Genomic DNA, 22,782 nt, shown 5'->3' on the forward strand with positions numbered 1-22,782 from the left:
GAACATTCCACTGCAATGAAGGCATTTTAATTGCATGAAGAGTGCCTTGGTCCTCCACATTTTTGATGTGTTTGGTCATGTGCTGTTCCATGATTGCAAACAAATGTGGAACATAGAGGGGCAAGTGTTCAACAGATCCAACTGGTCTAACCATATTCACACTGAGAGTATTGTTCAACAGATGACTTGTTGGAGGTCTGATGAACTGTGTTATAACACTGTAACACCGTCATGTTCCGATGGATAGCGTGATAAATTGACATTGAGTCAATGTCTCTTACAGTGTTGTTGATTAAGAGTGATTGCCATTGGCAACACGACCCTTCGTTCCCCCCTGATTTTACGTGCCTTTTTTAAGTAGACCCATACTACGAACTAGTGATTCATCAGATCAAAAGCACAGCTCTCATAACACAACAAGCAATTAGCGTTTAGGACTAGCCACTTTACTAGTCACAAGGCCCAACAGAGGATACATATTAGAAGATTACAATTTGAAAGAAAAGAGCAGCTGCTTCTCCCTTTTGACCAATTGAACAATAGATTAATATCTCAATGGGACTTAACTGGTCAAAATAAAAACTTAAAACAAAATAAAAAGATGAGCGAGCGACATGGCTAACCCCTTTTCATATGCATAATATTTTGTGCTGCCTATTTCTACCTGACCTGACACACACACACACACACACACAAACACACACACACACACACACACACACACACGTGTCTGTACATAGACCGTGCAGCCAGTACAACTCCAGCACAGCACCAGATTAATGGCTACCGTCTCCATGCCAACCATTGTCAGCTTTATCAGGCCAGCAGACATAGAGCGCAGATGCCAAGAGTCTTAAAGAGCAGACAGTTATAGCTCCATTTGATGTCCTGCAATCAAGGGTGAGAGGAAGGGGAGTGGAAGTGTGGGGGTTGGAAGAGGTAGGAGGGCCAAGAATTTAAGCCCAAGCAGAAGCCTGTGAATTTTCTCTGCAACAAATAGGTCCTTTTTGGAACACCATAAAAGCCTTTAGAAAATACAAACAAACACTCTGCCAAATGGAACTACTTTACCAACATGGTAACATTAATTCATCATGAAATACATATTAAATTCATGGCACAAATTGCAAGATGCAACATACAGTATGTTTCTTAAAGCAGTTAATGAATTATAATCTTCTAAGACATCTGTATTATATAACATCACCATTGTGGAACAGCAGTGTGTTAGCTAGGAAACACAGTCAGCCAGGAATGCAAATACGTTTGGATAGACAGTGTGTGAAAACACAGTCCTACCATTTGTCAATATTTATGTGTGAGCAAATAGACAAGAGAAAACATTCACATGGAGACCAGAAAAAGCAAGGGGACTCCTGTTGAACAAAAAGCACTTTACCAGGTTAACAGAAGGCGCCATTACTGGACAACTTAAAATGTGTTGTAGTCTTTATCTTGCTGTTGATCACACTTGGTCTGAATTGATGTGTACAGTTTGTGCTCATGCTATTGTGTAGTGTGACACATTTTTGCCTAACCAATGTGCTATTTAGGATAGGATGGACACATTGTGCTCTAGGGCATAATCAATGGGGGCCTGTCTGACTTAGATAGGGTCATACTGTAATATGCTGTAATATCAATTATTCATCTCTGGATCAGAGCACACACACATGCACTCTCTCTCACACACACACAACCAGACAGCATTTACATCTTCACTCACACCTCGCATTCCTGGTAATGTATCTAGGGCCATGTGCCTCTCCAGGTCCTGCTCTCTGGTCCCCATAGGTACAGGAACAGATGGAAAGGTCATTTGGCCCACATTTCCACGAAATTGGGCACACACATCTTTGTTTTTCTTTACTTTATAAGAGAAACGCTGATAGATGGATGTGATGTGTTCTGCCACATACACTGGAGGACAAAGTAGGCCTCTTATTCACGTCAAAGCCTCAATGGCCGTCCAAGGGTAAGCATACTGGGGAAGCGATCCCTAATTCTCAGAGTAGACTATGTCTGAGAGGGCTGATTGGCGGCCTGAGGTGAGAGGGCTGACTGTGATGATGTGACGCCATCTTGCACTAGGAACCGAACTAAACAAATGTGAATGAAAATAATTAGTAGTACATATTTCCAATGTGTATTCAAACAATTTTAGAGCTGTTTTTCTGCCCATAATCTCCACCCCCCATTCCTCCATTTTGATTTATTCTCTTTGGGCAGGTGTTACCAGATCTAGGCTACCATGCATGGGAAACTCACATTTCATATTATGCAACGTGTGGACAGCAGCTCTGTTCGATACTGACACCACTGGGGCCAGTCAGTTTCACTCCATTGTGTTCCCTAGCCTCTTTGTTCAAGATTTCAGCAGGTGGTTTTCTCCTTGGAAGTGACAGCTAATCCAGCTACACTGCAGTGCTCATTGAAAAACACGAAAGATAATGATGCTCCGCCCACTCAACTGCACACTTGCTCATTGGTAAGCTATAATGTCATGTGGGTGGGACATGTACTGTGTCATATACATCAGTCTTCCATTGCAGTGCGCTAACTGATAATGAAAATGTAGTGCTCCTTCAGACAGTGAGTCACATGGCCGTGGCAGGCAGACGGACATCAAGACATTCGATTGAATGTTGAAATGGGCAAAACTAGTGACTTAAGCGACTTTGAGCGTGGTATGATCGTCAGTGCCAGGCGTGCCGGATTCAATATCTCAGAAACGGCCACCCTCCTGGGCTTTTCGCGCTTGACAGTGTCTAGGGTATACCGAGAATGGAGCGACAAACAAAGAAAAATCCAGTCAGGGGCAGTCCTGTGATTGAAAACAGCTCGTTGATGAGAGGTCGAATGAGAATGGCAAGAATTGTGTAAGCTAACAGACAGGCCACAAACAGACAAATAACGGCACAGTACAACAGTGGTGTGCAGAACAGCCTCTCGAAACGCACAACTCGTTGATCCTTGTCACGGATGGGCTATTGCAGCAGTCGACCACACCGGGAGACACTCCTATCAGCTAAAAACTAAACGAAGCGGCTTCAGTGAGCACGCATGCGATCACCAACACTGGATAATTGAGGAGTGGAAAAACATTACCTGTCTGACGAATCCCAGTTCCTGTTGCATCATTCTGATGGCAGTCAGGATTTGGCATAAGCAGCATGAGTCCATAAACCCATCTCTCTGGTGTCAATGGTACAGGCTGCTGGTGATGGCATACCACCGTTCAATCTGCAGCAACTGGGCCAACATCCCGGTGGAACGTTTCCGACTTCTAGAATCCATTCTCCAAAGAATTCAGGCTGTTCTGGAGGCAAAGGGGGGTCCGACCCGGTACTAGATATAGGTGTACTTAATAAACTAGCCGGTGAGTGTATATTCATATTCAAGTCTTTCAATATAGGTCTACCTATTGGATGAGTATTGGATTAATGTTGGCAAATGCTCAAAGCACCTCTGTGGGACCACACTGGATTAACTCCTGTGTAATTGAAACCATCCAGACCGACTGTCTAGAGAGACCTAGATATCTGAGTGAGCTGGTTGGTATTCATCAAAGAGAAAGGGAAAGAGAGAGAAAGAGATAGAAAGGAAGAGAGAGAGCGAGAAGGGGAGGGGAGAGAAGGGGGACAGAAAAAAAGAGGAGAGAAAGGTAGAGATAGATAGAAAGACAGACTGAGAGGTCAAAGGAATTGTCTGTAGAGAGAGACAGGATTGTGTTGAGGCACAGATCTGGGGTAGGGTACCAAAAAATGTCTGCAGCATTGAAGGTCCCCAAGAACACAGTGACCTCCGTCATTCTTAAATGGAAGAAGTTTGGAACCACCAAGACTCTTCCTAGAGCTGGCCGCCCGGCCAAACTGAGCAATCAGGGGAGAAGGGCCTTGGTCAGGGAGGTGACCAAGAACCCGATGGTCACTTTGACAGAGCTCAAGATTTCCTCTGTGGAGATAGGAGAACCTTCCAGAAGGCAACTATCTCTGCAGCACTCCACCAATCAGGCCTTTATGGTAGAGTGGCCAGACAGAAGCCACTTCTCAGTAAAAGGCACATGACAGCCCGCTTGGAGTTTGCCAAAGGGCACCTAAAAGACTCTTAAACCATGAGAAACAAGATTCTCTGGTCTGATGAAACCAATATTGAACAATTTGGCCTGAATGCCAAGCGTCACATCTGGAGGAAACCTGGCACCATCCTTACGGTGAAGCATGGTGGTGGCAGCATCATGCTGGGACTGGGAGACTAGTCAGGATCGAGAGAAAGAGGAACGGAGGAAGGTAGTGAGAGATCCTTGATGGAAACCTGCTCCAGAGCACTCAGGACCTCAGACTGGTGCAAAGGTTCACCTTCCAACAGGACAACAGCCCTAAAGCACACAGCCAAGACAACGCAGGAGTGGCTTCGGGACAAGTCGTTGAATGTCCTTGAGTGGCCCAGCCAGAGCCTGGCCTTGAACCCGATCGATCAAACATCTCTGGTGAGACCTAAAAATAGCTGTGCAGCAAAACTCCCCATCCAACCTGACAAAGCTTGAAAGGATCTGCAGAGAAGAATGGGAGAAACTCCCCAAATACAGGTGTGCCAAGCATACCCAAGAAGACTTGCGGCTGTAATCGCTGCCTAAGGTTCTTTAACAAAGTACTGAGTAAAGGGTCTGAATACTTATGTAAATGTGATGTTAAATTTTTAAAATAAATATAGATACATTTCTAAAAACCTGTTTTTGCTTTGTCATTATGGGGTATTGTGTGTAGATTGACGAGAGAGAAAAAACTATTTAATCCATTTTAGAATAAGGTTGTAAAGTAACAAAATGTCGAAAAAGGGAAAGGGTCTGAATACTTTCCAAATGCACTATAGAGAAACAAAGATAAATCTGTCAAACACCTTGAAAAACAGCTAGCTATTTGATTTATACCTAGACCCTCTCTAGCCTTTCCTACCCAGCCATGCGTTATCAATGCCATATGTATCTCACACCACACCCGACCGAGTATGCAGTGATATTTCATGAGTTCACACATCTAGTCATCCACCAATATCACAGTTCTAACAGTGTTCATTACTCTATGTTAGGGAGTGGGCAGGAGAGAGCTGTGATGAGAGGATAGGATGTGAACTTTGTAGGAAGAGTTGAACCCAGGTTTTGTGTGTGTTTGGTATGTTGTCACAGCTGGATCCAGTTCAGAGGAACACAAGTGACTTCGAGGAAAGCTCTCGAGCTCAGCTGGGATGCTTCAACTGACTGTCAAGTCTGCAACAGTAAACTCAACACTCCATGTTGGTAAAGAAAATACAGCTATAGTTATTGATTCAAAATGTGACGTAACCCTCAAATATATTTTGGGAATATATATTCTTAGATATCTAATAAAATAAAATGTTATTGGTCACATATGCCGAATACAACAGGTGTAGTAGACCTTACAGTGAAATGCTTACTTACAAGCCCCTAACCAACAGTGCAGTTTAAAGAAAAAAATGGGGGAAAAATACAAATAACAATAAGAAATAAAAGTAACAAGTAATTAAAGAGCAGCAGTAAAATAACATTACATTTTCAATGGCTTTCATTTTGCTGAATCGTATTATTAGGCTACGAATTACCTCTTTGCACTTGTTTGCTTGATATTGCAACGCCCTTATTTACCTTGCACAACTAAGAGAAACGTGGCTTCCTGTGCTGGAGGTCCCTCCCCCTTCCATCACCTGATGTGGGTTGTTTGAGAACTGAAGTATGGCCTTGGTATGCTGGTCATTTGACTGTCTTGCTCAAATACTGCACCACCCTTATGACAGATACAGACACGTCGAAGTTGTAGGCCATAGCAAATGCATCAGCTGTGCCTAAGCATGTTCTAGGCGTATAAACCCTTTCAGTGTATCCAAAGAAGATGAATGATCCTTCGCATTGTATGGGGCTGGGCATATTGAATATCACCTTTTGCATTAACACTAAAAGCTGTATTTCTTACAACTCACTGTACCATTAAGGGACACACCATAGCAGGGCTGGCTCTAGCCTTTTGGGGGCCCTAAGCAAGATTTGGTTGGGAGCCCTAAGCGAGAAGACCTTCTGTATTCTGCTATTCTAAATCTCAACAGTAAATTGAGACCCTGACTGAGTTACTAAAAATAATATAATAATATTTGGGGGGGGGTTGAGGGTCCCTTAGCGGCCTTGGGCCCCAAGCGACCGCGGGCCCCAAGTGACCGCTTTTGTCACTTATGCCTGGAGTCATTTGATAGACTATAGATAATAGAGGCACGTACGGTTAGCCTAAGTTCTACATAACCAACGATACTGCATAAAAAAAAAAACACACTGCAGAAAAGTAGTACTTGAAAGTAAATAAAATAAACAAATTAAGACAAAACATAGTTTATACAAATAAACATTAAATCCCATTACTATTGTAAAATGTCAGTCTAAAACATTTAGTTAGGCTTTTAGACATGCAAAGCCGCTCAAACATTGACAAACTCCTGACAAAACATATATATAGGGCTTGTATATAGGGCTTTATACATACAGTGCCTTGCGAAAGTATTCGGCCCCCTTGAACTTTGCGACCTTTTGCCACATTTCAGGCTTCAAACATAAAGATATAAAACTGTATTTTTTTGTGAAGAATCAACAACAAGTGGGACACAATCATGAAGTGGAACGACATTTATTGGATATTTCAAACTTTTTTAACAAATCAAAAACTGAAAAATTGGGCGTGCAAAATTATTCAGCCCCCTTAAGTTAATACTTTGTAGCGCCACCTTTTGCTGCGATTACAGCTGTAAGTCGCTTGGGGTATGTCTCTATCAGTTTTGCACATCGAGAGACTGACATTTTTTCCCATTCCTCCTTGCAAAACAGCTCGAGCTCAGTGAGGTTGGATGGTGAGCATTTGTGAACAGCAGTTTTCAGTTCTTTCCACAGATTCTCGATTGGATTCAGGTCTGGACTTTGACTTGGCCATTCTAACACCTGGATATGTTTATTTTTGAACCATTGCATTGTAGATTTTGCTTTATGTTTTGGATCATTGTCTTGTTGGAAGACAAAACTCCGTCCCAGTCTCAGGTCTTTTGCAGACTCCATCAGGTTTTCTTCCAGAATGGTCCTGTATTTGGCTCCATCCATCTTCCCATCAATTTTAACCATCTTCCCTGTCCCTGCTGAAGAAAAGCAGGCCCAAACCATGATGCTGCCACCACCATGTTTGACAGTGGGGATGGTGTGTTCAGGGTGATGAGCTTTGTTGCTTTTACGCCAAACATAACGTTTTGCATTGTTGCCAAAAAGTTCAATTTTGGTTTCATCTGACCAGAGCACCTTCTTCCACATGTTTGGTGTGTCTCCCAGGTGGCTTGTGGCAAACTTTAACCGACACTTTTTATGGATATCTTTAAGAAATGGCTTTCTTCTTGCCACTCTTCCATAAAGGCCAGATTTGTGCAATATACGACTGATTGTTGTCCTATGGACAGAGTCTCCCACCTCAGCTGTAGATCTCTGCAGTTCATCCAGAGTGATCATGGGCCTCTTGGCTGCATCTCTGATCAGTCTTCTCCTTGTATGAGCTGAAAGTTTAGAGGGACGGCCAGGTCTTGGTAGATTTGCAGTGGTCTGATACTCCTTCCATTTCAATATTATCGCTTGCACAGTGCTCCTTGGGATGTTTAAAGCTTGGGAAATCTTTTTGTATCCAAATCCGGCTTTAAACTTGTTCACAACAGTATCTCGGACCTGCCTGGTGTGTTCCTTGTTCTTCATGATGCTCTCTGCGCTTTTAACGGACCTCTGAGACTATCACAGTGCAGGTGCATTTATACGGAGACTTGATTACACACAGATGGATTGTATTTATCATCATTAGTCATTTAGGTCAACATTGGATCATTCAGAGATCCTCACTGAACTTATGGAGAGAGTTTGCTGCACTGAAAGTAAAGGGGCTGAATAATTTTGCATGCCCAATTTTTCAGTTTTTGATTTGTTAAAAACGTTTGAAATATCCAATAAATGTCGTTCCACTTCATGATTGTGTCCCACTTGTTGTTGATTCTTCACAAAAAAATACAGTTTTATATCTTTATGTTTGAAGCCTGAAATGTGGCAAAAGGTCGCAAAGTTCAAGGGGGCCGAATACTTTCGCAAGGCACTGTATATAGGGCTTGGCAGTATACCTGAGCAATAAGGCCCAAGGGGGCAGCAGGTAGCCTATTGGTTAGAGCGTTGGGCCAGTAACCGAAAGGTTGCTGGATCGAGTCCCCGAGCTGACAAGGTAAAAATCTGTTGGTATGTCTGTCATTGTAAATAAGAATTTGTTCTTAACTGACTAATTAAATAAATAGAACAAATATATATATACCATGCAACACAGAGTGCCATGATTTAGCCATGCTCTCATATACCACAGCTTTCAGCCAATCAGTGGTTTGAGAATGCTGATTGGCTGAAAGGTGTGGTGTATGAGTGCGTATACCACAGGTATGACAAAACATTTATTTTTAAATATTCTATACAGAAAGTATTCAGACTCCTTCACTTTTCCTACATTTTGTTACGTTACAGTCTTATTCTAAAATGTATTAAATAACTTTTTTCCCCCATCAATCTACACACAATACCCCATAATTACAAAGCGAAAACAGGTTTTAAGAAATTTTAGAAGTATTCAGAACCTTTATTATGAGACTCAAAATTGTGCTCAGGTGTATCCTGTTTCCACTAATCTGAATAAATCTGCAAAAATGTCTAAAAACCTGTTTTGGATTTGTCATTATGGAGGTTGTGTGTAGATTGATGAAGGGAAAAAAATATTTAAATCAGTTTTAGAATAAGACTGTATGGTAAAAATGTGGAAAAAGCCAAGGGGTCTGAATACTTTCCGAATTGATATTCGATACTGTGATTTTATTAAGATTCGATGTTCCAAACATATTGCTTTCCACTTGTGACCGACTGGCTCCATCGGTCTTATGTAGCAAAAATTTAAAATGTGTTGTTGTTTTTTTTACATTAGATAATAGTAGAGACTCAGAGCGATACAATTGTATATCATACACTACAGTTGAGGAACAATGGGAAAGTAATTATGCTTTGAAAGTTGATAAACTTGTAAACTCACTTTTGAGAAAATGGCCTTTGAATTTTTGGGTAATTACGCTTTTTGGCCAACGTTTCCTGACACCGGCCATATTCTACGGGTGTTGAGCGTTCGTAAATTCAGGTATTCTGCGCTCTGGCACGCTCAGAAGAGAGTGCTCTGATGGCCAGACTGACGCACCCGAAATGGTTACTTGCAAACGCACCCGAAATGGTTACTTGCATAGTGGAGTCTTTTGTTAAGACATGTAGCTAGCTAGCTAGGTGAACAATTAACCATAAACCCAACTCATCACATTACTACTTGGCATGAGTCTACAGGTAGCTAACCAACCAAGTTCAATGTTAGCTAGCTAACATCAGGCTATAGCTAGCCAAGCAAATGGCTCTGAGATACGAATAATAAGATAATACCAGCCAGCAAGCCAGCCAGCTAGCGTTAGCTAGCTAGCTAGGTAAACAATGAACCATAATCCCAACTCATGACATTACTGCCCTGCATGAATCTGCAGGTAGCTAGCTAACCAACTAGCTTAAATGTTAGCTAGCTAACATTAGGCTATAGCTAACCAAGGTGTTTTCTAGATCTCCTTAGCAATCACACTAAAATTTCACTGATTTCAAAACTTGGTCCTCCAGAAAGTGGAGTTTACGCACTTTCATTACACAATACATTTTTTTTTAAAGCTGCGTTAGACAGGATTACCTAGACATACAATGGCTTGCGAAAGTAGTCACCCCCTTGGCATTTTTCCTGGATGCAGTCTATCACAGTGCCATCCGTTTTGTTACAAAATCATCTAGTCAGCTGGCCCTCGCTACATATTCGTCACCAGACCCACTGGCTCCAGGTCATCTATAAGTCTATGCTAGGTAAAGCTCCGCCTTATCTCAGTTCACTGGTCATGATAACAACACCCACCCGTAGCACACGTTCCAGCAGGTATATCTCACTGATCATCCCCAAAGCCAACACCTCATTTGGCCGCCTTTCCTTCCAGTTCTCTGCTGCCAGTGACTGGAACGAATTGCAAAAATCGCTGAAGTTGGAGACTTTTATTTCCCTCACCAACTTTAAACATCAACTATCTGAGCAGCTAACCGATCGCTGCAACTGTACATAGTCCATCTGTAAATAGCCCACCCAATCTATCTACCTCATCCCCATACTTTTTTAACATTTGTATTTACTTTTCTGCTCTTTTGCACACCAGTATCTCTACTTGCACATCATCATCTGCTCATTTATCACTCCAGTGTTAATCTGCTAAATTGTAACTATTCGCTCCTATAGCGTATTTATTACCTACCTCCTCATGCATTTTGCACACACTGTATATAGACTTTCTTTTTTCTACTGTGTCATTGATTTGTTTATTGTGTTATTGGCTTGTTTATTGTTTACTCCATGTGTAACTCTGTGTTGTTGTCTGTCACACTGCTTTGCTTTATCTTGGCCAGGTCGCAGTTGCAAATGAGAAAGTGCTCTCGACTAGCCTACCTGGTTAAATAAAGGTGAAATAAAATAAAAAATAAAATAAACTGTGTTTGTGCAAAATGTCTGCCCCCCCTGTAAATAACCTTTTTCATATCTGGCCCCCATAGGAATATAGTTGAATATCCCTGATTTACTGAGAGAAAACATAGCTAGCTAATATAGCCTGATACCAATGCTGGTGTAGGCCTAAATCAGCATGTTGTTTGTGCAACAGTATCTTCTAAATCAGAGATGAATGTTATCTACATGAAGTAAGAGAAAAAAAACATTTAATGTAGCCAAAGAATATAAGGTCCCACTCCCCTGGGTAACACTGACCAACACTTTGGTTCCTTCCCTGTCACAATAAAGTCTACATAGAGATCCTATTAGTACTGCAATTCCTAATGCTTTGAATGCTTCCCTGGCTTTTTCATTTGTCAAACAACACCGTATTTAAGTGACACCTTTACATTGTAACTATAGAATTGAAATAATCATTATATTTCCATGATTCCAACAAATGTCACCCAAGTGTTTTGATCTAAATCGCAAGTCAAATTGAAATTGCAATATTTGGTTAAAAATAAGGCCTCGATTTTTGCCCATATTGTGCTGCCCTACGTGGCAGTGTGGAAATTATCTAATGACATAAGTTTGATTGAACAGTATAAAACAATCCGAATGGAGAACTACCCATTGAAATCACTTAGAATGTATGGGTTCCCACCCTACGGTCACGCACAACTCATAAAGCAAATTTAGAACTTTTATTATTCAAAAACATAAAATGCCCTCATTTCATCGTACCGACAAACATTTGAAAATATTGCCCAGCCCTGCATTGCAAGGAACTTCAAAGCAGTTTTCTCTTTAAAAAAATTGTGTATCTGGTGGTAGTGGATGTGTACTATCAAAGATGGAATGTTTACAAGATAGCTGTTCCTCTGTTGATGTGATGGAACTTTATTCCATCCTTCCCCGCACTGGTATTTTTAATGAGAGGAAGTAGCGGATGTTACACAATTATTTGAAAACCCAGTGGACTTTAAAATGTACAGTGTGATTGAGTACTTTAGTACCACTGTACACAGTGTTGACAGTTCCTCTACATGCAGCTAAGGAATGGCTTGGGGGTACTTCAATTATCTTTCCATTTACCATAGTGAGAGAGTAGTAGAACTGGTCGGAATTTAAGAGAGACCGTTTGAGTAGAGCTCAAAGACATGTTTGATAGAACTGTCAGCGTCCATCAATCAAGGAACCCTTGATTTATGAGTAAGAAGATGGCTGAATGTCATCCAGTAATGAACCACTGTACGTTTGGAATCAAATTTTAACGATGAACGTTGACTGATTCTAACAGCGGTGTCACATTTTTTCCACTTTTCCATTTGTCCTCCTGTCAATGTGATTAACAACAGATGTGGTGTATGGCCACAGGAAATAATTAGTTTATAGGATTCTGGACCGCTATCCGTCAGTGCTTTGTAAGAGTTGCCCTATTGATTTGCCAGCTGTTGTGGTAATGCATTATCACTTATAACATATAAATATGGGCCAAACTTAGTTATAACAGTTATCACAAGAGTGATACTGAGGCTTTGTTTCCATGTGACGCAATGCAATGAGTTGAAGATTCATCTCTAGGACAAGCTATTAGACTCTAGGTCTAACACTAATGAGCACATCATAAGGAAAGTACATTACCTTTCTGTAGATGAATAATGTCCGGGAAGTTGGCGAGTAGGCCCTGGTAGAGTGACAGTTTGTCCAGCATGTGGAAGAGGTCATACTTAGGTTGCTCCGCAAACATTTCCCCAATGTTTTCGTAAGTACGTCCCGTGTGGGAGATGGCGGTGTTGAGGCCGTCCGAGCAGTGGGGAGGGTCCAGCATGAAAGCCTGACTGACGTTCTGGAAGGCATTCCCCAGCCGCTGAAATTCCTTCCGGAAGCCTCCGAGGTGCTTCCGCACCAGTTCTGAGGCCACATGTGTAAGCTGCATGACGCTGTCATCCATTTTCTTGGCGAAGGACTTGAAGGAGTCCACACGTTCCTCCACGTCCTGCAGGTCCTGGTGCTCATTTGGGATCTGGAAGGTGAGCATGAAGTTGGCGCCCATCATCTCGTCCTTCTCTGCCCGCCTTTTGCCCAGCTTCCACTGCTTGTCGTCGGCGCACATGAGGAAGTGCTCGAAGCCCTCGTACTGCGACAGGACCGGGTGGCTAGTCATGTGGTCCATCCAGAGGATCAGCCGCCTCTTGCGCTTCTCGATGAAGTCCTCTTCGAAGCGCCCTGTTGCCTGTTTCTCGGGCAGGTGGGGCACGGAGATGACGGTGAACTTGTGCAGTAGACGGTTGTACAACCAGTCGAAGTGCTTGTAACGCCGGTAAACAGGCCTCGCATTGTGGCTTGGGGTCACTCGGTACGATATGTAGGTCTTGATGCCTTTGAACTTGGTCTGCTTGGTAGGGTCCTCGATGGAGCAAGAGAAAGGTGTGGGGCTTTCTTTCCATTGAGGCCCTTTGGGGCCCATCTCAATGGTGTACGACTCCGCTATCTTAGCGTTCATGGGCACATCGCCCAACACAAAAGCTTCCACCCCTGAGCGGACAAAGCTGGAGAATCGGTTCAAGTTCCTGCCCACCATACTGCCCTTCCGCGAGCTGGAGATGCTGTCCTGCCTCTCCATGTAAGGTTTGGCTCGATAGTGGACATTGGGGTTGTTGGAGTGGGGGCTCTGATGGGAATGTCCATTTGCGCCACTGCGGCCATCATCGTCCACCACTGTGGAACTGTCATCCCAATCATCCCAGTCATCATCATCGTCGTCATAGTAACCTTGTTGCATGTGAAAGGGCGTGTTTGGGGCGGAGGGGAAATATGAGGAGTCATTGCCTGGAGAACCCACCGGGCTTATGGAGCAGTCTGTCAGGTTGGAGTTGGAACGAGGGCGGATTACTTCCACGTAAGAGGCCGGGAAGAGACCTCTCTGTCCTTTACTGTTCTCCCCTTGTAACCAGCCATCTACAGAGTTATCGTCAAAGATAACCAGTTCCTCATTCTCCTGTATGCTGATCTCCTCTTTGTTTTCGCTTTGGAAAGTGTAGAGTGCCTTGCCTTTCATCGACATTTTGACTCTCTGATGAAAATCATATACACACGCTGCCTAAAATCATTGTGATGCTGCTACCCTTGAGCACAACATTTTAACACACAAATAGGTGATGTCTAAATTGTTGAACTATAGCCCTACTATTTCAGCTCATTTCAACTGTAGTCACCCAACACTTGTTTGAATCAATAAGAGATGGTGTGAAAGAGTTATGTAAATCTAATGGTATTGTGCTGGAATGCCACAACAACTGTCAAATGGCATAAACACTGATCTGTGCTCATGCACTATAACACGATAATAACCTTAGTGCTATAACTGGTTTAACCCCCTAAAAAAACAGCTAGTGCAGTATCAAGCTGGGTATATCTACGACTCGATTACACAAGTGCTGGGGTTGTTTTCTATTCTGTGCCAAGAATCTTGTCAATCTTTTTAGTAGGCCTGTGGACTGCATACAAAAGCAGTAACATCGAATTGCAAATGGTTTTCAGTGGTTGTGAGAATCCATTCCTGTACACATACAATTATTAACAAGGAATATGGGCTATTTACTTTGGTATTCGTACTGCAAATATCAATTGCAAACTGGATAAATTGCTTAATACCACATGCCATGCACCAACTGCCTACTACATCAATACCATATTCCTATCGATAGCCTTATGTCTCATTAGCCTAAACGTTTTCTTTGTTTCTATTGAGGATATCCAAGCTTTACCTTCGATACTTGAAACTGCAATTAAACTTGTGGGCTATCGCAACTTGTAACTCCTCAGTCCATGCATCAGCCCAGCAATGACATACCGGTTCACCCGAAAACTCGTTTTCACCAAGAAGCAATTGCAAACATTCGTCTATTCGTTGTAATCCTGAAGAATAGTTTGATTGTTATCCTTGCGTGTGATAAAGTCCTCGAACACAGACTTGCTGTACATCCCACCGACGTGGTCAAACATTATCAAAATATTTTGTTTCCAGCACAAAGACAAAGTGCCCCGGGTGGAAGAAACCATTCAGCGCCGAGTGAGATGAGTAATGATATCTCAGACTAGTGCATTCTGGTCTTGATCGACATTCCTTGGACTTGATCCACTTCCCCCGCTAAACAGGTTCTTGTGTATCTTGATTTGTTTCCTTTAATACAAAAAAAGATTAAACATTATTAGCAAATTATTAGGGTCTGCGATTAAAAAAGCATAGACTACTTCTTGGAGGTTATTCTTATACGTTCTGTAACAAAGTAACTATTTCCATGACGCTAGACATGGACAATAAAACATATGTGACGCTAACCACAATAACGATTAGCCACAAGTGGAATTTACGGTTTGCCTGCAAAAAAATAAAAGTCCGAAATTGAAAGTGAAGCAAACAGATACAAATAGTGGAATCATGCAATATTTGGACTGGATAATGCCAGTAACAAGGTTAGAATGTTATTATATAAATTCGACAAAAGACAATAATTAGTTAATTTGACATTCAAAAATCTGTTGAAATCTCACTGATGTATTAAACTTCAATTGCATTAATGTGAGCTACAAAAGTATTTGGACAGTGACACATGTTTTGTTGTTTTGGCTCTCTACTCCAGCACTTTGGATTTTAAATAATACAATCACGCAGAGGTTAAAGTGTAGACTGTCAGCTTTAATTTGAGGGTATCTTCATCCATATCGGGTGAACCATTTAGCAATTATAGCACTTTTTGTACACAGTCTCTCAATTTTATGGGACCCAAAGTATTGGGACAACATTCACTTATATGTGTATTCAAGTATTAGAAAGTGCTGACAGTCTGCGCTTTAACCTCATAGTTATTGTATAATTTCAAATCCAAAGTGCCGGAGTGCAAAGCCAAAACAGAGAAAAATGTGTCACCGTCCCAACACTTTTGGAGCTCAATATATTTCACACCTATGGATTGGGGATCCATGAAATGGGGTATTGGTCGACACAGCGACACCCACAGAACCCTAACCCTAACCCTAATTGTGATGAGTTTACACAAATATTAGCATCGTAGCTCTTATTGTGGGACTTTGACTGTGGGGAATCACCTCCCTATCCAGCCTATTGTGTGTATTAACCTTCATATTGCACTATACAGCCTTATCTATGGATTGTGGAATAAATGGGATACGAGTCAACTCAGTGTTACCCACAGAACACAATTATTCACATTCCAAGCCTGTTTCGGGTAATGTAGTCCAAATATGGCATGGTTTCACAATTTGTATCCGTTTGCATGACTTTCATTGAGGGACCTTTATTATGAAGGAGAACCGCAAACGCATCTATTGTGGATAATCGTTATTGTGGCTAGCTTCACACAGGTGACAAAAGACGACGTTTTTTTTCTTCATTGAGGTCTTTTATCCATTCTATGAAATGCAAGAAATCAGCTCTATACTGCCCTCAGCATGAGAAACATAACAACATGAAGAAATGAATATGCTTTTCTCATAAATCAATTATTTTCATTTACATATAGGCTATTTTTTAAATTTTGTATTTATTTAACATTTAAGGCAAGTCAGTTAAGAACAAATTGCTATTTACAATGATGGCCTACCAAAAGGCAAAAGGCCTCCTGCGGGGATGGGGGCTGGGATTAAAAATTATAAATTGCATATATATATATATATATATATATATATATATATATATATATATATATATATATATATATATATATATATATATATATATATATAATACAAAACATACATCACAACAAGAGAGACAACACTACATAAGAGAGACCTAAAACAACAACATAGCAAGGCAGCAACACATGACAACACAGCATGGTAGCAGCACAAAACATGGTACAAACAGATTTGAGCACAGACCACAGCACAAAGGGCATGAAGGTAGAGACAACAATACATCACACAAAGCAGCCACAACTGTCAGTAAGAGTGCCCATGATTGAGTCTTTCAATGAAGAGATTGAGATAAAACTGTCAGAGTTTGAGTATTTGTTGCAGATCGTGACTACCTCAAGCTCTAAACCCTCAGAGGTAGTAATCACACCTGTGGACAGAAGGGCATTCTTCTTACCAAACCACATGACCTTTGTTTTGGAGGTGTTCAGTACTAGGTTAAGGGTAGAGAAAGCTTGTTGGACACTAAGAAAGCTTTGTAGTAGAGCATTTAACACAAAATCCGGGGAGGGGCCAACTGAGTATAAGACTGTATCATCTGTATATAAATGGATGAGAGAACTTCCTACTGCCTGAGCTATGTTGTTGATGTAAATTGAGAAGAGATTTGGGCCTAGGATTTAGCCTTGGGGTACTCCCTTGGTGACAGGCAGTGGCTGAGACAGCAGATTTTCTGACTTTATACACTGCACTCTTTGAGAGAGGTAGTTAGCAAACCAGCCCAAAAACCCCTCAGAGACACCAATACTCCTTGGCCGACCCACAAGAATGGAATGGTCTACCGTATCAAAACCTTTGTCCAAGCCAATAAAAATGGCAGTGATATTGATGATTGATGATGATGATGTTGATGTGATTGTGGAGTAGCCTATAGGCTATGAAGATTATGAGAAAGATACTGCCATTTGCAATATTTGAGATTGAAACACTAAAATGTCAATCAATATTCATTTCCTACTCCTCTACATGACCTTTGCTTGTGTAAGTTGTTGACAGAAATGTCAGCATTTAATGTGAGGATGGATGAAAATCTTAACGAAATTGTTTTGCACCGTAGTGTAGAGCTATTGACATTTAATGCCCGTGTACACTATATACGGCTCCTGTACACTAGCACGCGTGCGTCTTAGGCCACCCAGAGTGGCTCACTTGTGGGCATGTTGGCAGCATATGGTATCATTTGTGCATCAAGAATTCAGCATAGCAAGTTGTATGAAGGTCTGGTTATTAAATGGGTAAAATAGTTTAATCCATTCTCCATTTCATGAATTTGTTCTCAGGTAAATAGTAATATGCTCTGAAATTCTCTGGTGACTAACTTTGCTCCCCTGTTTCCAATCATCCAAAAGGCTAGGAGAACCTATTCAAGTAAGTAAATACATTTAGAAAATGTTTTAAAAATCGATGTATTATTAGCTAACTAGCTACAGTGCAGGCTAATTCAAATGAGCTGCTAACGTAGCTAGCTAGCCATCTAGTCAACTTCACATACTGTATAGGTAGCTGGCAAAGTTAATTAAATATCACCAGCTACCTAACTTCATATTAGCTAGCTATCTTGATATATTATTCACTGTAAAAAAAAAACTCCAAATGCATTTATAGCTTACAGCCATGGAGGAGGGTGAAAGGATAGCAGCCCCAACCGTCAAAGTGAGAGAGAAGGCTATTCTGGATAGGGCTGGTACTTTTGTGTAGTTCCAGTCCCTAGAAGTGAAGACGGAGATAATAGTAACATAATATTCAGTGCGGTCTAATTTGAGTTTAATGAAGTCTGTTTCTTATGAGATTTTCAGTCCTCAGATACAGAGAGCTGTGAAAGCCTGTCTGCAGATGAAGAGATCCCATTTAAGAGGAGTGGTTCTCAGTCCTGGTCCTGGAGAATCAAAGGGGTGCACATTTTTTGTTTTTGCCTTAGCACTACACAGCTGATTCAAATGATCAACTCATCGTCAAGCTTTAAATTGTATTTATGTATTAATTTGTGATGCTATCCTTGACATGATCCTGCTATTGTCACATGCATTTATCTATCCAATGTTATCATGATTTGTTATCAGGGATATTATACTTTAGTAATCCACAATAACCTGGTGATGTAAAAGTCTAATAATTACATTATTCCTACATATACCTTGTAACTGTAGATTCCTTCAAAATGATTGCCTACAGTTACCATGTAGGGCACCATGTAGGACACTGCAGGGTTGAATGACCAGGGCCATCTGGGACTGCCTCCTGGAGGAATTCAGGCATGTGAAGGCTACCTGTGTCCTGCATAACTTCAGGAGGGGACCTGCAGCTTGCCGCCATGTACTAGGGGAGATGTCTGCTGCTCGGCAGGATGTTTCAAGGATGGGGACCAACAACGTAGCAAGAAAGGCAATCTGTGTAAGGGAGATCTTCACCTCCTACTTCTTCAAAGAGGGTGCTGTTCCCTGGCAACACCATAGACTACACTATGCACAACCAAAGGCTCTTTTAAGAGCCATCCACATTGCAATAAGAGTATTCTTCCATTTACTTAGAAATGTCAACTGCAGTTATTCAATTCCCAGTTTATCTCCATTTGATTTCTACTTCTCAGGTGAGGGTGCTGTGAGGGTACTAATGGACAACCTGACAATGATCTGACAACGCTCTCTGGCACTCCAGAGTGAATTTACGAACGTACCCTTAGTATACTGTAAACGAGTTGAGAGTACTAGCCGTTCGCCTGTCGACTGGAAATGGATCCTGTTGCAACCTCTTGCTAGCTTGTTAGCATAACAAATTACTAGCTAAACGTTTTACGATTTAGGGCGTGTTCGTAAAATCAATCTGGAGTGCCAGAGGGCGCTCTGGGCGTTCGTAAATCCAGAGTTGTCAGATTGTCCTTTCATAAATTCAGAGCGTTTTGCTCTCGGAGCATTCAGAGCGCACACTGGGCGCTCTGGCCTAGGAGTAGGGCTCACATTTTCAACTTGAGTCTCTTTACCAATTCCATAACCTGCATTTGGAAATCAGCGTATGTCCTCCCACTCTTAAAGGGTGGAGATCCCTCAGATGCTAATAACTATTGTCCTATCTCTAAACTCCCTATCATGGCCAAAGTCTATGAATCCCTTGTGAACTCACAGTTAAAAAAACGTCTTAATTGAAAAGAACACACTGAGCGAGGTTCAGTCTGGCTTTAGATCAGGGCACATCACTACAACTGCAGCTATGGCAGTGGCAAATGACATCATTAATGCACTTGATAAAAAGCAAAGTTGTGCTGCTCTGTTTGTGAATTTATCAAAGCCTTTGATTCAGTTGAACATTGAACTGTTGATTGGTAGACTCAGAAACATTGGTCTCAGTGAAGGGGTAGTAAATTGGTTAAGGAACTATCTTTCTGACAGAACACAATGTGTATATACTGACAATCACAAGTCTAGCTTTCTTGAGAATAATGGAGGTGTGCCCCAGGCTTCCATTTTAGCTCCTGTGTTGTTCTCAATTTGTATTAATGATTTGGGAAATGGGATGCAACCAGCAAAGTTACATCTATATGCAGGTGATACAGCTATATATGAATGTGCTCCTTCTCTGGTTCAGGCTGTTGACGAGCTCCAGACGGCTTTTCAGTCACTGCAGGCCTCCCTTTATAGTCTCAAACTGGTCTTGAATAAACAAATAAACGAAATGCATGACATTTTCCAGAGCTAGAACTCTGCCAGAGAACGTTAGCATTGTCACATCTGGTGGCTTATCCATTGAAAAAGTGTCATCTTACAAATACCTAGGTATTTGGTTGGATGACAAGTTGCCCTTTAAACTTCATGTGGATAATCTTGTGACAAAGCTTAAATTGAAATTTGATTTTTATTTTCGTAATTAGGTTTGCTTCCCGCTTATGGCTAGAAAGAAGCTTGTTCAGGCCACTTTTCTCTCTGTAATTGATTATGGTGATTTGTTGTATATGCATGCAACCTCCTCTGTCTTACAGAGTCTGGACTCTGTTTATCATGCATCCTTGAGCTTTATTACAAACGCCAAGTCACTCACCCACCATTGCACATTGTACTCTTGGCCAGGTCTCCCTTGAAAAAGAGACTGGGTCTCAATGGGATTTTCCTGGTTAAATAAGGCTTAAATAAATAAAAAATCTGAGTGCTCAATGGCAGTCAAGCATGCAAGCTAACTGGCTAACATTGGCTAGCTACTTCCACTCTGGCCATTTTACTTGACCTAACAGAGCTGGTTGGGCTGTTTTCATGTTATCCAGAGCATTGCTGACTATCTGTGCTGCTGGCAACAATTTAATTACACTTTTTTTTGTAGACGTTTACTGACATCGGAGATATTCAACAGGTGTTGAGCATTCGTAAATTCAGCAGTTATTCTGCGCTCTGGCACACTCAGACGAGAGTGCTCTGAAATCAGGAGTAGATAGTTAATTCTGGCTATGTCCATCAAAACGCACAATGACTATAGCACTTAGCTAAGAATCATGTGAATAATCAAGTCAATAAATGTTGGGTAGTTAGTTTGATAGCAGATAGTTAATATACTACCTGACAAGTTCGATGTATTAGTAGCCAACTAACATTAAGTAACTAGTTAGCATACCGGTAAAGTACATACTGCTGTAATGCTATGCACATTGCTCAACATTTTCTGAACAATTTTCATAATTAGTGAAAGCAATGAATTTGTATCCGCTCTCGTCGGACTTCGGCTGTATATTTTCAGCCATTTTCTTCAAATCTGAAAAGTTATGAAGCCATGCCCATTTTCTGAAATATTGCATTACGGGGCCTTAAAAGCATGGAAATAATGTCCACTGCATGTATACTTCGTATTTTGGCAAATTTAGTACGACATCCGGGAACTTTTGGCATGCTAACTATGGCCAATAAGCATTATACATATTCAATTCACGTCACAAATAATAAAGTTAGTGCGGTTAGTATGAGTATTCGAACACAGCTAGTGACAGTACCAAGAGAGTTAACTCCATGCGGTGTCCTGACAACACACCATGGCAGTTAGAATGGTACAGCATTGCTTTGGGTATATCTGGTGGACGTGCGTGTGACTTCCTTCTTAGTTAAATTGTTAGTTTTTTTGGTATGAATATTCTTTTTTTATATTGCAGAAAAAACAGCATACAAACAAGAAGTATACTGAATTTACATTTATGAATATGACATTTTCCATTAGCACAATTAGATATGAGGTCAAATAGTTTTCTTTATCATTTTTATAGTTAAGTCATAAAGAATATTAACAATTACAAACTATCAATATCTTTCCATAATTCTTTACTTGTAGAAAATGCTGAAATAAATGCAAAAAAACTGTTTCTGGATGCTTAACCCAAAAAGTACAGCTAATTTTAATGTATTTTTTGAATTTCTTCAGGTAATGATTCGCAGGGTAATACTTATGGATCATTCTGAAAGAGACTTCTTTGACCTGGTTAACAAGCAGGTATTTGTGTAGTAATAACCAGACTTTTTCCCAACAGATATTATTGACAAATGTATTCAAGTAAATTGTGACATAAGGAATGGATAGAATATCCCTTTGAAATAAAGCACGTATAGATCTGTTGTTCTGAGGGAGCAAGGAGAAACACATTTTTCCTATTGGAGAGTCAACTGGATTAAGCAAGGGTCGGTCAAGAAATTGAGGTCTGTTTATAATGTGTGTGACTTCCATGTCCACTCCTGCTCTGGCGCTTGACGTCACCGGTCTACTAACTTCCGGTCCTGGCAACACATCTTTACGCACACCTGCGTCTCATCATCAGTCACAACTGGACTTCATTACTCACGCTTTATATATCACTCTTTTGTTATCAGTCATCAGGTAGTATGGTTTGTGTTTCTATGTCAGACCCTTCGCTTGTTTTGTATCGCGCCATGGTCGTTATTATTAAACTCACTAATTAGGACCACATTAATTTACCACCTCATTGTACAGTGTAGGCAAGGCTAATCTCCCCCGAATTTAAGTGATAGCATCCACATGATCCACATACTTGAACCACGTTTCCCCAGCCACAAAATATAAAAATAATAATTTTTCAAACGAATAAAGATAAATTGGGAAAAACAATTTTACATTGTAGAATATTTATTAATATAAAACAGTTTTCTATTATTCAATTTAAAGGAGTGGATCAGAAAATTGAGTACTTGAGAGACTGAAATGAATAAAATATTATTCAAATTATATGAGTTTATTAGATCATTAGACTGATGCACGGACCAAAAACACTCGAAGATCTCGCTAAACATACTATCAACCCAGATAACTTGGGAACGAAGTTGCCTGCAAATACAAAGTTGCCAATGTCTTTGCAAATTATTATTTGTTTACTTTAACTAGGCAAATCAGTTAACCTCTCTGCGCTCTGAACCCGTTAGCA

The 22,782-nt window shown here is 41.0% G+C and overlaps 1 protein-coding gene across 1 annotated transcript in view; it reads right to left on the minus strand.

The window, feature by feature from the left end:
* Nucleotides 1-15,013, minus strand: part of snx33 (sorting nexin 33) — a 39,523-nt gene extending 24,510 nt beyond the window's left edge. Inside the window, exon 1 of the mRNA XM_021564736.3 lies at nucleotides 12,306-15,013. Coding sequence (XP_021420411.1) covers nucleotides 12,306-13,728 — 1,423 coding nt within the window. The 5' untranslated portion in view covers nucleotides 13,729-15,013. The remainder of the gene's footprint in view (nucleotides 1-12,305) is intronic.
* Nucleotides 15,014-22,782: the final 7,769 nt, after the last annotated feature.

This window comes from Oncorhynchus mykiss, chromosome 2 (assembly GCF_057628025.1).
Source record: "Oncorhynchus mykiss isolate SJ-2025 chromosome 2, ASM5762802v1, whole genome shotgun sequence".
Lineage (NCBI taxonomy): Eukaryota > Metazoa > Chordata > Actinopteri > Salmoniformes > Salmonidae > Oncorhynchus > Oncorhynchus mykiss.